We start from the raw sequence: 16610 nt of genomic DNA, 5'->3' as shown, positions 1-16610 counted from the left end.
GAAACCTCGTATTTGACATTAATTTGTATATAGATATTTATATTCATTCTAAAAATTGATTTATATTCACCCATATCTATGCCAAGCACGTCGTCGTATGAACTTATTTTTATCCTCATATCTGGCCCTCGTAAAGAAATCGTGCCCAAGTTGGACGCAAGGGTGCGTTGTTTACCCCTTCTTGCGCGAATAGACACGGTAGTAAACAGAGAATTCAGTAAGTGAATGGAGCTCTGAAATGTGCCTTAATGATCACGTTGCAAACTTACTGTTTTACTACTAGCATAGTATTACTGCCATAGTGACTAAAACCCAAATGGTTATGCATGTGTGTGACCGGCGGTCCGACTGGTGGCTTTCAGGGTTAGTTCATTGTCATTTCGTGATTTTGGGAGGTGCGGGGCGCTAGTGAGCGACTGCATCGGTCTAAGACAGCACGTCTGTTGAGGTGGGGGCAGAGAGAAGAGATATCACCCTGGAAAAAGCAATGCGAAGGGCTGATTCTCCATAAATCTCCTGCGATCTGCGGAGGGAATAAGCGAGCAGACCCGATTCTGCGCTACTCGTACCCCAGTTATTAGGTGAGTGCGCCTCGCCGTACCCGGTACGCTGCGGGCCGTCTGCCCAAAACACGACGTCGTGTGTTTCTGCAGATGCGTGCTGCCGGGGGCTGCCTATTTCGCCACGGAGGTGGGTTTGCCGGGCTCTGCGGTTTTTCAGTCGTAGACCGGGCTGCGGACAGTCTCCGCTGCCCGTTGCGGAGCGAGCGTCGCATTTGCCTAGAGAGAAATTGACTGCGGCGCGGCGGAATTTACATTCTGCTCACGGGGGCTAATTTGGTGCAAATCTACGCATGATCGTGTTTACCTGTGATGGATGTGGCCCAGCTCTGCTGTTTTCCCGTTCGATTAGAGTAATAATCCCTTGTGTCCTCTGCCTGGTGTTTTTAAAAACACGTGTAGCGCAGATTATGCCTGTGACTGCAGCAAACACAAATCAGAAGAAAAATCATACCTATGGGACGTTCTCTTTACTGTGGTAGTCAGTTGATGACTAGTCGACTGTCCTTGGGGGGGAAAACGTTTTAGTGCAGATTCCCTTTTCCACATAATGTTTGTCCGCCCAGGGTAAGTACCCCTGCTGATACCCCACCCAGGGGAAAGGTAAAGTCACTGATGTGTGTACGGTTTGGTCCTTTCCTGTATAAGTCATTAACGTTTGCACTGTGACAAGCCAGGGGTTTCAGCATCTTAAGTCTCCGGTTGTTCATCTGCTGACGTGCATGTTTGTTATTCTAAGCAGACGCCTCTGGAAACGTGAGGATCCGCGCGGCTTTTGTTCAGTTTCCGTTAGTGCAGGCCGGGCCAAGAGGTTCATCTCACCTTCTGGATTGGGCGGCATTAAACGGGAGAATGGCGAGGCATGGATGTTATCCTTAGGTTAGCTACGGTGGCCAAGAGAGCAGAACAGGGGGAAGATTGGATTGTTGCTGTGTACTACAAGTAAAATGTGCTAACAGGTGTAGGGCAAGTGTCTGTGATGTGCCATGAACAGGAGCAGCACGTAGATCTCTGTGGAGTCCAGGAACATTATTATTATTCTTTTAGCTCAGAATCTTAATCTTATTCTGAGTCTTTGGGCTACAGTTGACGTGTCTGTGTCTGTGTGTATGTCATCCATTTCTAATGGTGAACTGGGCTAGACCCAGAGAGATTTTGGCTTAAGATGTGATCATTTACTGGTTTTGTTCTTAAAATGTTTCTGTTCCATGATGGTGTGGACCAGTTACCCTTTCACCGGGCCATGTGTCCTTCTCTATTTTCATTCACATTAACCTATTAAAATCAGTTGTCTCCTGCATGTATTTTTCATTGTTGACCAGCCTACCAGCTCATCCATTTTTTTTCTGAATACTTGGAGAGTCTGACACCACGAGGTGTTGTTAAGAAGGATTACGTTGCCTGAATGAAGATCAGCTTGGAGTATGTTTCAGGCTTTGCATTGACGTCAGCCAGCATACCCTGATGAATAATTAATTAAGCAGATATCACATGAAGGCCTCTCGCCTGGTGAGTAAACCCCATGACGTGATGTGTCCCTGTCCACTGGGCCGAAAAGGTCGTAACGTAACGTCACCTTTCTGGAATCTTCAGATCTGCAGCTCTCACTACATTTTGTGCTACCAGAATGACAAACGGCAGAGCGATTTTCCTGATGCTTGGTTCTGTAATTGAGCGGTCATGTTACCGCCGCTGCTCAGAACTGGACCACTAGATTGCTGAATAAGGTTGGGCTTAACTTAAACACAACGGGGATGTAGAGCACAGCAGGTCGTGTGAAGGGAACCCCCGAGGCTCGTGAAGAAGGAAACTCGTCTACCCTTCAACCTCATCCTGTCTCATGTAACTCTGATCTCACTCTCGTCTCAGCTGTTCTGGTGACAGGCCTGTGAAGGTGTCACTCTCAGGACAACACATAATCGGCAGAAAATACGTGGGGAATATGATCAGTCTTTTCGTGGATCTGTGGATTTGTTTTTGGAAGGATGCCTGTGACCACCAGCATCCAGCCCCCGTACTGCCCCGACAGGCCACACCCCCGCACTCAGTGTGTGTTATTGTAAGACGTCTTGCACGTGTCGGCTGCCTGTCAGTGTCTGTGCTCCTAAAGGCCCCGTCGGTCTTGTTTTCTTTGGCTGTTGATAACAAGGCTCGGATATTTTGGAGGCTTGTTAATGAGCACAGCAGACTGCCGATAACTGTTTTTTTTTTTTTTTTGGATGAATTTCTTCATTCGGAAACGGTGTTAATTAAGTTTGCCGCGGGCGAGACGTCAAGCCTGGCGGAACCGTGCACAAACGGGGATTAGCCTGACTCTGGCGTCATCCTGCTAACGAGGGCGGGGGCACGATGTCCTGCTGTCAGTCTCCGCCCACTATTAAAGCCTAATTAAAGCCTAATTGGTGAGTCTGTTCCCCCCCCAGGTGTGTGCCCCCCCCCCACTCCCACCACGGCCCTCACCTGTGTGCTGCGGTGCTTCCCCTGCGAGCCGTCCTGGGCCGGCAGCCCCTTCCTGCACCGCCCCCCCAGCCCACCTCCTGTCAGCATGACCCGCTCCAAAACCTTCCAGGCCTACCTGCCCAGCTGTCATCGCACCTACAGCTGCATCCACTGCCGGGCTCATCTGGCCAACCACGACGAGCTCATCTCCAAGGTCTTGCTCCACAGTGCCCTCTGTTGGCAGGACATGGATGTTAGCTGTCCATTCAGCTGTTCTGGCCAGAAACCAGAGGATTAGATTTTTTTTTTGTATGAAAAGCTAATCTAAAGCATCTTAAATTACATTGTTTTAACTGTTTGTAATATTTAACAGATCCTTATGGAATTTTTACCCCTTGGGTTATTCCGTCTGTTTGAATGGCCATATACTCTCACCATGAATATAGCTGTAGTTGCTGCCATGGCATTAACAGTCAGGATAACGTAACAGCCGCTCAGTGACTGGGAGCTACAAAGACTCTCTCTGTGTGTTTCAGTCCTTTCAGGGAAGCCAGGGCAGGGCGTATCTCTTCAACTCCGTGTGAGTATCTCCTTTCCTCAGTTCCCACCTGAGGGGGGGGGGGCGGCATGTAAATCAAGGAAAAACAGTCACATCCAATGTAAAGTTTAATATGTATTTGGTGACAGAGTATCGTGTTATAAGTGGTAGTTTTATTTAGGGGAAGATTAATTTGTGCGTAAGGTTTTATTGGTGGTGGGGGGGTGTTTTGTATCTGTAACATATCCTCTACTGACCTTCTCATCCACTGGTCGTTAAATGCGGGGTGGGGCGTTGGAGCCGCATTCACCCTCGATGTCCCCCCCACAGGGTTAACGTTGGCTGCGGACCGGCGGAGGAGAGAGTTCTGCTCACTGGTCTCCACGCTGTGGCAGATATCTACTGCGAGAACTGCAAGACTACCCTGGGCTGGAAATACGTATGTGGGAGCATGGGGGTGGTGTTTGGGGTGGGGTGCATGATGTTTGACACGTACCCTGTGTCTCCTCGTGGCATCTGGGGATGTGGCGGTAGCGCCTCCCCATGGGCGGCCACATGTATCGCACCTGTGCCATTTGGCTTGGGTTATTTATATTCCCGCCTGTCTGGTATCCCAGCGGCTGTGGGGACACGCATGTCAGACGTGGGCGTGGAAATGCGATACGAGCCGGCCGGCTTTTCGGTGCGAAACGTGGAAGGGTGCATCAAATGCAAAGGTTACCGCTCCACATCCACGATGCTCTGTGACTTGTTTTCATGGGTCAGCAGTGCCTGAAGGTGTTGGAGATGCCACACGAGGCACAGGGCTTGTGTTTCCTGGAGCGGAGACCTTGTTTTCGTCTAGCCCATGTTTAAACGCAAGCATGAGTTTTAATGACTTTGTTTAGCTTCAGGGTTGGAAGCCAAACCAGAAAAACATACCAACAACCGGGCAAGGACTAGTTTGGGTCGGAATTTAGGTTTTATGACTGACAGGTCCGCTCTTTAACCATGTGAACCCCTTCCCTCCCCCAGGAACATGCCTTTGAGAGCAGCCAGAAGTACAAAGAGGGCAAGTTCATCATCGAGCTGGCCCACATGATCAAAGACAACGGCTGGGACTGAAGCGAGGCCGTCCAGAGGAGGGAGGGAGCCCGGCGTGTGGATGAGTGCGTCACTTTGGTTTGGTCTAACCTCTGTTTTCTCTCTGACCCGCTCCCATACCCTGACAGTCACTGATAAATCCCACCCACTCCTTTCCTGATCACAGGGTGCTATGGGGTAAGGCTGCGGCCAATGCCCAAAGGAGCCGGGGAATGTAGGTTCTGCCCCCTGGGTGGCAGTGATCGAAGACGAGTTTGGCCAGGTGAGGGGTGTAGCTGGGCGGCCACCGGAATTCTCCACAGATACACACACCCCCTGGCGGAGCGTGGGTCCCCAGCCTGGGTGTCGTTTTACTGAAACGGGAATCGTTCGTCACCCAGCCAGTAGAGGAGGTGCTAACTGACCCCTCAGCGAGGTTGGATGCAGCTGGGGGGCCCCTATAAGGTGCTGGGCCCCCTCAATCTGCCAGGGTCCGATGCCCCTGGATGTACAAGGCAGCCACAGGGGCATCATGGAAGGCCCTGCCAGCCACCGCGAGGTGCGTCGCTTTGCACAGCCAGGATATCCATTCCGGTTTTAGCGGCAGTCAGAGCCAGTCATTGATACATCCAGCTGAAACGTGACTGTGTGCTTCTTCCGGTCTGGCCACTCGCGCGACCGCACGCGACTCCAAATCTGGGATGTATCAGATCAGCCAGTTTTATTTCTGCAAATTATTCTGCTTTGATTCAGTGGTGCAGAACTGATATCGAACATCGAGCAGATTACTAACCGTGAGTTAAAAGTAAATTTGCACAAGGTAGAGGCAGTCAAGTGGTGGTAAGGGAGCCACCTTGACACCTTCTCACTAATAACAGCGATAACAACCAGTGAGAAATACGACAGCCTTGAGTTTAGAGAAATACCATCCACTGGTAGCCATGGGCACATGACTCGCAGTGGAGATGCCCAATCAGAGGCTGTTAAAAGCCCGGCAGCAACCAAAGAACCCACCCATTGACCAAACGAATGGCTTCCTTTTATGTGTGGGCAAAATTACAGATTGTGATTGGCTGGAGCGTTGTTTGTCGTTGGCCCTTTCTCTGGAATGTATCGCACTGTTTTTGTAAATTACAGATGTTAATATATATATATATATAAATATATATTCATTGAACATGGGCATCATACTATGCTTTGTGTGTTATGCTGTAAATAACTAATTTGTTTTCATTTTTGAACTGTAACGGTTATTTTCATTTTCTTTGTGCTTTAAGTCCTCCGGGGGCCGTAGTGTTTACTCTTATTTTGTTTTCTACTCTGGACATATCTCTGTTCTTTTGTAAACGGGAGATGTTGATGGTGTGAGCGAATTTCATCAATAAAGACTCTTGATTCCTCAGTCCCTGCATTTCATGCATCATATGGTTCATCCAGGTGACCTCCGTGATCATAATACGATCCTGTGTTAGGTTGCATGATCTCACCATGAGAAATTTATGGTCTGAACTAAGTATGACGATAAAACTAGAGCCCAAACTAATAACATTTTTCCTGATTCAGCTCATTTGAGGTGAAGAGGAACCACTGAACATAACTTTATATATTGACTTATCTTAGGTTTGCTGGAAATCCATTTGCCATCTTCCTGTGGGTTTGTTTGTCTCCTCGTGTCACTCATACCTGGGGGGTGGGCACAGGCACCTGGCGGACCCCTCCCCCACGTTAATTCCCGCAGGAATTGTGGCGTTTGCCAAAGTCCGCCTATGAACGGGGCGCTGATTACAGTAACAGGTGGCGTGGTGTTTGCTCAGACTGTGGTCACCTGGCAACCAGCCACTGGGACAGCGGCTGGCACAAGTTGCCGTGTGAGCAATCATGCGCCTTCCAAAGACAGCCTCCTTGGAAGAAGGGTTTAGGAAACCAAAATAATGCTATTGGCCCGACTCCTGCATAAGTCCCAACAGGTCTTAGAAGCTTTGACATCATAACATTTTTTCCATGGGACAATAGCTAACAATTCCAAGTACTTCATCCATTAGAAATATCTATCAGCCTTCATCTGCATTTGCTGTGTTGGACAGAACCAATAAAGTGTTTCCCACTCCCGTAGGAGAATCAGAACTTCTGTATTAATGTGAGCTCTTCCCGTTAATAAGCTGGATCCTGTTTCTGCAAAGGCTGCGATTGCACTATCAATGAGTAGTACAGTTTGTTACATCATATTTTGAAAGTCGTCGGCCATGGATATGACCTAAAACCTCTGAAAGTTGCTGCTATTAAACCAATTAAATGTAATCAGTCTTGAACCTGATGACCCAGCAAATTTCAGACCTCTCTAACCTGCTGTTTATCTCAATGATCTTGGGAAAAAACACACAAACAAAACAACTGCAATTCAACTGTCTTTTTCATTACATAGAAGTGACATTAATGAATTATGCACAGAAACTGCATCAGTGAAATAACGACTGACAGATGTGCATTTTTACTGGTGATATCTGAACCGTTGCATACTCTGGACCAGGTGCAGGCAATCTTGTTCTCAAAGGGCCAGTGTGCATGCAGGTTTTTTTGAATAACCTTTAGATCAGTGGTTCTCAACCTTTTTTACAGCGCAACCCAATTTTTACCATGCCAGCTTAGTTGCGACTCTATATCAAGTATAGGTCTAAATTAATGCTATGATCAAGTGTGATGTGCACTCTGAAATTTACGCCAATCAATGCCTATCACACAAATCTGATTGGATGTGCCAGTGAATTTTAAATTAAGCATCTGTGGTTTGGTCTCTGGGATTGGCTGAGTGTTCACTAGTTTTGCGCTAAGCGTTTGCAGACCTAAGACCCATTAATATAGGTTAATTCTGGGACTGGGGCTGGGAAATCTGGATCAGCATGGAAGCTTGCTGGTTTTAAAATGATTACATTTCCAACTCTGCCTGGCAGCCCTTTCAGTAATTGCCGTGATCCAAATTTGGGTCGCGACCCAGGGGTTGAGAATTGCTGCTTTGGGTCACCTGTTCAAACCCAGGTGTGAGGACAGTTCAGCCAATCAGTCCTCTAATTAGTAATCTGATTAGGGAGTCACAGCATAAACACACACAGATACGTCCTTTCTAGATAACATTGCCTGCTTCAGACCATGGCACTCTTGTGGACTAGTTGGGAATCCTTAGCTGGTAATACGGGACAGGAACCCTCCTGGTTATCATTTATTCTATTTCACCTCTCTCAGTTTTTCATTTAAATAAGGAATCGTGAATCCATAAGACAGAACCATAGTGTCCCACAAGGATAAATGCTGGGCCCATTACTGCTTACTCTGTCTGTGTTGATACTTGGCAATATTGCAAGAAAGTACGGTGCTGGTTCCCACTGCAATACTGAAAATGCAGAGATATACATATCACTCAAACCAGGTGAGCCATCACAGCTGACAAAGACTGAAGACTGTTTATCAGATATAAGGAGCTCGACGGCCAAACACTTCCTCCAACAAAACTCTGGTAAAAGTAAAAGACTGTCACTTGACTCTAGAGCAGCCCAAATGTCCAGACTGGTCTACTGTAACACACACAGAGCATGTTATGTACTGATATCCTAAAAATGGGTACACCATTCCATTCCCAGTGTTATTAATGGTAGTTATAGTTAAGCAAATTTTACCTAAATAATATTTTAAAAATAGTAACAAAGTACAGTGGTACCTCAGAACTCGAATTTAATCCGTTCAGAACTCCGGATCGAATCCTAAGAAGTTCGAGTTCTGATCGAATTTTCCCCATAATAAATAATGGAAAACCACTTAATTAGTTCCTGGCCCCAAAAAATTACACCTAAATATGTTTTTTTGTTTAGCATTTAAACACAAAATGAACCAGATAAAACAAGAAGAGCATATACTGTACTAAACACATCTAAGCACATTTATCAAAACAGTAATTTGTAAAGTAAGAAAATAAATGTATCCAAACAATGTGTAAAGTTAAAAAAAAAAACGTGCCCTGCCCCGATTGTCCGCTCCTTCCATGTGCCACGCCCCCTCGTTAACCCCGTGTGGAATCCCCGTGTGATCAACTGTTTATGGTTGTTGTCATTAGTCCTCTGTATTTCCTCCGCGTTTCAGTTTGTTTCCCCAGTACGGTCATTGTATTGTCCGTCTGCGTTTTGCCTGCCTTACCTGTAATTAAACCCCGTATTCCCCGATACCCTGACGTCTGCGCCTTTGTTTCCGTCCCCACTCGGCACTACAATATTATTATAATTAAATGTATTAATGGTTTGTTATTAATATTAAAATAATGAATAAGAAATCTTTATTTTTAAATGTATTTTATTATATAATAATAATTACTGTTACTGTCTATCGTTGTCTAAATGTATTTTTACTGTCTAAATATATGTATTCAGCTAGTGTAAACATGAATGATGCTATCACAACTAATGCAAAGCTGAGACTGAAGCTTTACCCTTTGTTTCAGCTGAGACGTACAGCATGACTCTTTCCCGGCACGTACAAGTTATCTTAGGTCAGCGTTCACGGTTTGACTTCTGAGATTCAGATCCAGCTGTAGGTAATTTTTTTTTCAAACTGGTTGGTTTGACTTTTAAGAAATTCGAGTTCTAATGAGTTCGAGAACTGAGGTACCACTGTATTTGATGTTTTTATTTCGGTTTCTGATGCAATATTTATAGTTTAGGCCCACATTTAGTTGTAGCTTTTTTATTTTATTTTCGGATCTTATTTTATGTCAGTTTATTAAAATGTTTTCTATCATTTTAGTTAACAATAATCAGCCGAACCCCCCTTGCCTCTCCTTTCTGTTTATGCTACCATACACGGCCCTTCTATAGGGCACTCACGCTGCTGTCATGCATTGTTGCTTTGTCATGCATTGCTACTTTTACGCTCTGCACATGCCCATGCACATTCCTTATCCCCTCCTTGTTTCTGGGGTGAAGCACATGGAGGTGTTTCTGCAGGCTCCACATGTCCATCTGCCTGCCTGATTGTCTACCTGCCTGAACAGAAGAACATAAGAAATGTACAAACGAGAGGAGGCCATTCGGCCCATTAAGCTCATTTGGGGAGAACTTAACTAATAGCTCAGAGTTGTTAAAATCTTATCTAGCTCTGATTTAAAGGAACCTAGGGTTTTAGCTTGCGCTACACTAACAGGAAGACTATTCCATACTCCAACTGCACGCTGTGTAAAGAAGTGCTTCCTCAAATTTGTTTTAAAATGTTCTCCCACTAATTCAGCTCAGCTAACCTCTCCTCATAAGATATTCCTCTAAGACCAGGAATCATTCTCGTAGCCCTACGTTGCACCTTTTCCAAGGCAGCAATGTCCTTTTTAAGGTATGGTGACCAAACCTTAAACCAAAACACAATATTCTAGGTGGGGTCTTACCAAGGAATTATATAATCGCAGCATAATTTCCCTTGACTTAAACTCCACACACCTAGAGATGTAACCCAACATTCTACTGGCTTTTTTTATTGCTTCCCCACACTGGCGAGAGTGGGACATGGAAGCATCAACATACACACTGAGATCTTTCTCGTAATCAGCTACCTTTATTTCAGTGGAACCCATAAAATATCTGTACTTTATATTTCTGCTCCCTGCCTGGATTACCTTATATTTATCTATGTTAAATTTCATCTGCCAGGTATTAGCCCAGTCGCTAATTAAATCCAGATCCCATTGTAGCCTCTCCGCTGCTAGATCAGTATCTACTACACCACCCACCTTGGTGTCGCCTGCAAATGTAACCAGTTTACTGTATTGGTGTGAATATCATTAATGTAAATTAGGAACAATAGTGGTCCTAAAATTGAACCCTGCGGTACCCTACTATGAACGCAGGCCCACTGTGACATTGTGCCTCTAATAACTACTGGCTGCTTCCTGTCAGTTAACCTCAGCCTGCTCCATATTGCACCTGCCTACCTGTGCTCTCCCACCATCTGCCTGAAATTTACCTCACACTGAATTTACCTGGGGCCCAGGACCCCATAAATTGCTTTGAGACAATGTTTGTTAAAAGTTCTATGAATTTGAATTGAATTTGAATGGAATATGAATTGAATTTGAAGGTGCTGAGTTAATGTGGTACAGTCACTGTGCTCCTCATGGAAGTGGACATGATATGGACTGTGCATGTGTCCCAGAGGTTGTCAACAGACCCTGCAGATGCAAAATACTTCACAATGTGATGTCTCGCAAAGTCTGTCCCACCTACAAAAGTCTGTGGTGTTGACAGTGAGACCTGGAGGGGCGGGATTGGGAGGAACGGCCCCCCTGATCTGAACTCAAGTGGTGTTTTGTTATTGGACTTCTGTGCTCGTCACGGAGTGAACACCATGTTCAAGCATAAGGGTGTCCATATGTGCACTTGGCACCAGGACACCCTAGGCCGCAATTTGATGATTGACTTTGTGGTCGTGTCATTGGACTTGCGGCCGCATGTATTGGACACTCGGGTGAGGAGAGGGGCGGAGCTGTCAACCGATCACCACCTGGTGGTGGGTTGGCTCCGCTGGTGGGGGAGGAAGCTGGCCAGACCTGGCAAACCCAAGCGTATAGTACGGGTCTGCTGGGAACGTCTGGTGGAATCCCCTGTCAGAAGGAGCTTCAACTCCTACCTCGGGCAGAACTTCACCCATGTCCCGGGGGAAGGCGGGGGACATTGAGTCCGAATGGGTCATGTTCCACGCCTCCATTGTGGAGGTGGCTGACCGGAGTCGTGGCGTAAGGTGGTCGGTGCCTGTCGCGGCGGCAATCCCCGAACCCGCTGGTGGACACCAGCGGTGAGGGATGCCATCAAACTGAAGAAGGAGTCCTATCAGGCCTTTTTAGCCTCTGAGACTCTGGAGGCAGCTGATGAGTACCAACGGGCCAAGCGGAACGTGGCTTCAGCGGTCACTGAGGCAAAAACTCGGGTATGGGAGGAGTTTGGTGAGGCCATGGAGAACGACTTCCAGACGGCTTTGAGGAGATTCTAGTCCACCATCCGGCAGCTCAGGGTGGGAAAGCGGTGCAGCATCAACACTGTTTATGGTAGCGATGGGGTGCTGCTGACCTCAGCTCGGGACATTGTGGGTCGGTGGAAGGAATAATTCGAAGACCTCCTCAATCCCACCACACGCCTTCCAATGAGGAAGCAGAGTCTGGGGACTTGGGGGTTGACTCCCCTGTCTCTGAGGTGGTTAAAAAGCTCCTCGGTGGCCAGGCCCCAGGGGTGAATGAGATCCGCCCAGAGCTCCTCAAGGCTCTGGATGTTGCGGGGCTGTTTTGGTTGACACGCGGTGCCTCTGGATTGGCAGACCGGGGTGGTGGTCCCCATCTTCAAGAAGGGGGACTGGAGGGTGTGTTCCAACTATAGGGGGATCACACTTCTCAGCCTCCCTGGTAAGGTATATTCAGGGGTGCTGTAGAGGAGGGTCTGCCAGATAGTCAAACCTCGGATTCAGGAGGAGTAGTGTGGTTTTCGCCCTGGCCGTGGAACAGTGGATCAGCTCTATACTCTCAGCAGGGTCCTGGAGGGTGCGTGGGAGTTTGCCCAACCAGTCTACATGTGCTTTGTGGACTTGGAGAAGGCATTCGACCGCGTCCCTCGGGGAGTCCTGTGGGGAGTGCTCCGGGAGTATGGGGTGCTGGGCTGTTTGGTCCCTGTACGACTGGTGTCAGAGCTTGGTCCGCATTGTCGGCAGTAAGTTGGACTAGTTTCCGATGAGGGTTGGACTCCGCCAGGGCTGCCCTTTGTCACCGATTCTGTTCATAACTTTTATGGACAGAATTTCTAGGCACAGCCAGGGCATGGAGGGTGTCCGGTTTGGTGACCTGAGGATTAGGTCTCTGCTTTTTGCAGATGATGTGGTTCTGTTGGCCTCATCAGACCGTGACCTTCGGCTCTCAGTGGAGCAGTTCACACGCGAGCATGAAATGGCTGGGATGAAAATCAGCACCTCCAAATCCGAGACCATGATCCTCAGCCGGAAAAGGGTGGAGTGCTCTCTCCGGGTCGGGGAGGGGGTCCTTCCCCAAGTGGAGGAATTTAAGTATATCGGGGTCTTGTTCATGAGTGAGGGAAGGATGGAGCGGGAGATCAACAGGTGGATCGGTGCGGCGTCAGCAGTGATGTGGGCGCTGCATCCGTCTGTCATGGTGAAGAAGGAGCTGAGCCAAAAGGCAAAGCTCTCGATTTACCAGTCGATCTACGTTCCTACCCTCCCCCATGGTCATGAACTGTGGGTAGTGACCAAGAGAACGAGGTCGTGAATACAAGTGACCAAAATGGGTTTTCTCCGCAGGGTGGCTGGACTCTCCCTTAGAGATAGGGTGAAAAGCTCGGTCATTCGGGAGGGACTCAGAGTAGAGCCGCTGCTCCTCCGCATCGAGAGTAGCCAGTTTAGGTGGTTCGGTCATCTGGTCAGGATGCCTCCTGGACGCCTCCCTGGTGAGGTGTTCCGAGCATGTCCCACTGGGAGGAGGCCCTGGGGAAGACCCAGGACATGCTGGAGAGACTATGTCTCCCGGCTGGCCTGGGAACGCCTCAGAATTACCCCAGAGGAGCTGGATGAAGTGGCCGGGGAGAGGGAAATCCGGGTTTCCCTGCTTAGACTGCTGCCCCCGCGACCCGACCCGGAAAAGTGGTAAATGATGGATGGATGAAGCTCTTTTTTAACAGCTCCAGTGAGGGATTTTCATTAATAAGCACATGATAAATTAATTCAGTATGAAATTTCCCATTAAGGAGTCACAATGGTTTCTTTAGTCTGCAAATTCATTGGGTGTAAAATGTTTTGAAAGAACACCTTTGGAAAAGAGATCTAGTAGCCAGGAACAAAGCGATTTGGAATCTTTGACATACAGGACTGAAACCACATCACAGATCAGGAAATTGAACCGCTGCATTCTTGATATACATAAATAAAAACAGCACTTATGCCAAAGGGGAAACATTTAGGAACAAACAAAATTAATTTGAACAAAATTTCATGCATCACAAACACGGAATGTAGAGAGAGTTCCAAGCTTACTGAATTCAGACCGGTAGCAACGTGATGAAATTTGATAAAAACCATTCAGAGGTGCTGCCCTGGGGGGGCGGGAGGGGAGGGGGGGTACAAAACTAAACGGATTAGCAAGTTTTGAGTGGCTAATATTTCCTTCTAGTTTAAGAAGAGCTACAGCATGTGCTGGCTGAGATTTTAGGGCCTGGTCCTGGCAAGCCAAACTCCCTGACTCTTATTTTTAGATCTGTTTGTGCGGTGTTTACGTATGATGGAATTACTGCTGGGGGGGTTATCTACGTGCAGGGACAGACTCTTGGGGAGTCTGCCTTGAAAGACATCCATTATCAGAACAGTTTCAAATGAATCATGGTCCATCATGCACAGCCTGGGGAGAGCAATAACATACAGTATGAATGGATTACTTGCACATTAGTATGATTATTAGACCTATTACACCTCAAAGCTGGGTATCCCTTTAGTGTTTTAAACATTTTCCATGACTGGATGCCTCAGCCATCAGCCCCTGCACACCTTACATTTGCATCTTTGCGGCCTCTGTCCAGTGTTACGGTAATGACCATCCCTTGCAGTGTGAATCAGCTCCCTCGTTTCTGCCTTGATCGGCACGGTTCAAGTCTCGCATTTTTAAGGCATCAGCTCTGTTAAAAGTGGAGCTCAACTGTCTACCTCCCCTGCTGGAGGGGAACCTCAAGTTGCGGCAGACTTACCTGCATCAGGAGCAAACCTGGTGAAACCATCGTTTTTAATGACAGAATCGTGTTGTCCAACACACAGACAACGATGCACAACAATTACGAAACACATAATCAAGCAATTCAGCTGTGATACATTAGCTTTGTCCCACAGTGCACTGCCTAAATCACACTTTACAACTTACTTATGGATTAATTTGTGTTATCAATTAACTGTCAATATGTATGAAATGGAGCAATGGCATGTAATATGGATACGATGTAATAATTAATAACTGTTAGATAGAAAGTGATCTTGAAAATCCAAGGGGTGTGCATTGTCCCCCAGGTTCCCCTGATCCATGCACACTTCATAGGACATGGCTGTCTCATTTTGTTTCAGAGCTATTAACCCTTTAGTGCATTACCCCTATGCCATATAATATGGATACAATGTATTAATTAATAACTGATAGAGAGAAAGTTATTCTGAAAATCCAAGGGGTGTGCATTGTTCCCTGTAGTCCACTGATCAAAACACACTTCACTAGAAGTGCCTGTCTTGTCTAGTTTTAAAGTTATTAACCCATTCATATATTGTCCCATTCAAGGGCGTAACTTTGGCTGGAACATTGGGGGGAGAAACATGATTATTGGGGGGGTTGTATTAGCTGGTTTTGATTTATTGGGGGGGGCTACAACATTATACGGATACATTCGAACATTCAAAAATTTATTAAAATTCGTACGCGAAGCAATCTGGGAAACACAGGGGTGTGCATCAGTCGCCATGAGCCCAAAATGCTAAACCACCATGTCATTACAGCTGACAGCACCTATAATATTAGCTATTAGCACGATTTTGCACAAATCACGAAATGGTTTGAAGCGCAAAAATAATCGGTGTGCATCGTTGTCTGTGTACTGGCAACACGATTCTGTCATTAAAAACGCACCACCTTCCGTGAAAAGTTATTAAAGCTAGAAACTTGTTTCGAGATACTAAGTCGAAATTTCGAGATATTTATCTCGTTATTTCGAGATACTAAGTCGAAATTTCGAGATAGCTATCTCGTTATTTCGAGATAATAAGTCGAAATTTCGATTTAGTTATCTCGAAACAAGTTTCAAAAATTAATTAAAATTCGTACGTGAAGCAATCTGGGAAACACAGGGGTGTGCATCAGTCGCCACGAGCCCAAAATGCTAAACCACCATGTCATTACAGCTGACAGCACCTATAATATTAGCTATTAGCACGATTTTGCACAAATCACGAAATGGTTTGAAGCGCAAAAATAATCGGTGTGCATCGTTGTCTGTGTACTGGAAAACACGATTCTGTCATTAAAAACGCACCACCTTACTTCCGTGAAAAGTTATTAAAGCTAGAAACTTGTTTCGAGATACTAAGTCGAAATTTCGAGATATTTATCTCGTTATTTCGAGATACTAAGTCGAAATTTCGGGATAGTTATCTCGTTATTTCGAGATAATAAGTGGAAATTTCGATTTAGTTATCTCGTTCTTTTGAGATATTATCTCGAAATTTCGACTTAAATTTTTTATTATTTTTTTCCCCGGTGGAGGAAACGGGCTTCCATACTTATTAATACAGTACCTGAGGGACGCAGTCTGGTGGGGGCAGGGTGGATGTCTGTGAGCAGCGCGGTAAGAGGCACCTTCTCATTTGGAAAACCTAAATGCAGACTCCGAACTGTAATAATATCTAATAATTTCCTATTCCAATAACATAAAAATGACTTTCTGTAAATTACAATTTTATCTCAGCATTACACATTTGAAAATGAATATGGTTTACCGAAATAAAATGAGGAATATCTAAGACCATTGCACCTCTGTGCATCTGTGTGGGAATTTTTTAAAAGTTCTTTCAAATATAGCAAATTTATATAGTATAGATCCGAAAGAAACAACGAACAACTTAAGCCTAACAGTTTTTCATGTTGGGGTCTTCCGTATTGCGTTGCGTATTACCGGGCAGCACAAGCGAGACATCTGGTGGTAGTATTTTGAAACTACAGGTGGTGACGGCCAATCAGATAGGGAGTCAATCCAGTGGGTCAGTGCGGTGAAAAAGCAGTTTAGCGTCAAACCTGCGACGTAATTAAAATTCAAAAAGGACACTGAAAATGTTAGAAAGTACATTCCGTGCTCCCACAAATCTTCCACAGTTCTCAAAAGCACAAATTTAAAGATATATGCATGACAATTCAATGCAATACAAGTAGTTCTCGCTTTCCAAACTAAAGATTTACGATTTTTTTTAGT

The 16610-nt window shown here is 46.1% G+C and overlaps 1 protein-coding gene across 1 annotated transcript; it reads left to right on the top strand.

The window, feature by feature from the left end:
* Positions 1-182: 182 nt before the first annotated feature.
* LOC111841521 (protein yippee-like 2) lies at positions 183-6001 on the top strand. The gene is made up of 5 exons (XM_023807326.2): positions 183-581; positions 2984-3213; positions 3536-3579; positions 3868-3976; positions 4552-6001. Exons 2-5 carry the CDS (start codon positions 3106-3108, stop codon positions 4639-4641), a joined length of 351 nt encoding a protein of 116 aa, XP_023663094.1. The 5' UTR covers positions 183-581; positions 2984-3105; the 3' UTR covers positions 4642-6001.
* The last annotated feature ends 10609 nt before the right edge of the window (positions 6002-16610 follow it).

Source organism: Paramormyrops kingsleyae, chromosome 17, assembly GCF_048594095.1.
Source record: "Paramormyrops kingsleyae isolate MSU_618 chromosome 17, PKINGS_0.4, whole genome shotgun sequence".
NCBI classification, from domain to species: domain Eukaryota; kingdom Metazoa; phylum Chordata; class Actinopteri; order Osteoglossiformes; family Mormyridae; genus Paramormyrops; species Paramormyrops kingsleyae.
This window is presented reverse-complemented; position numbering and strand designations above follow the sequence as displayed.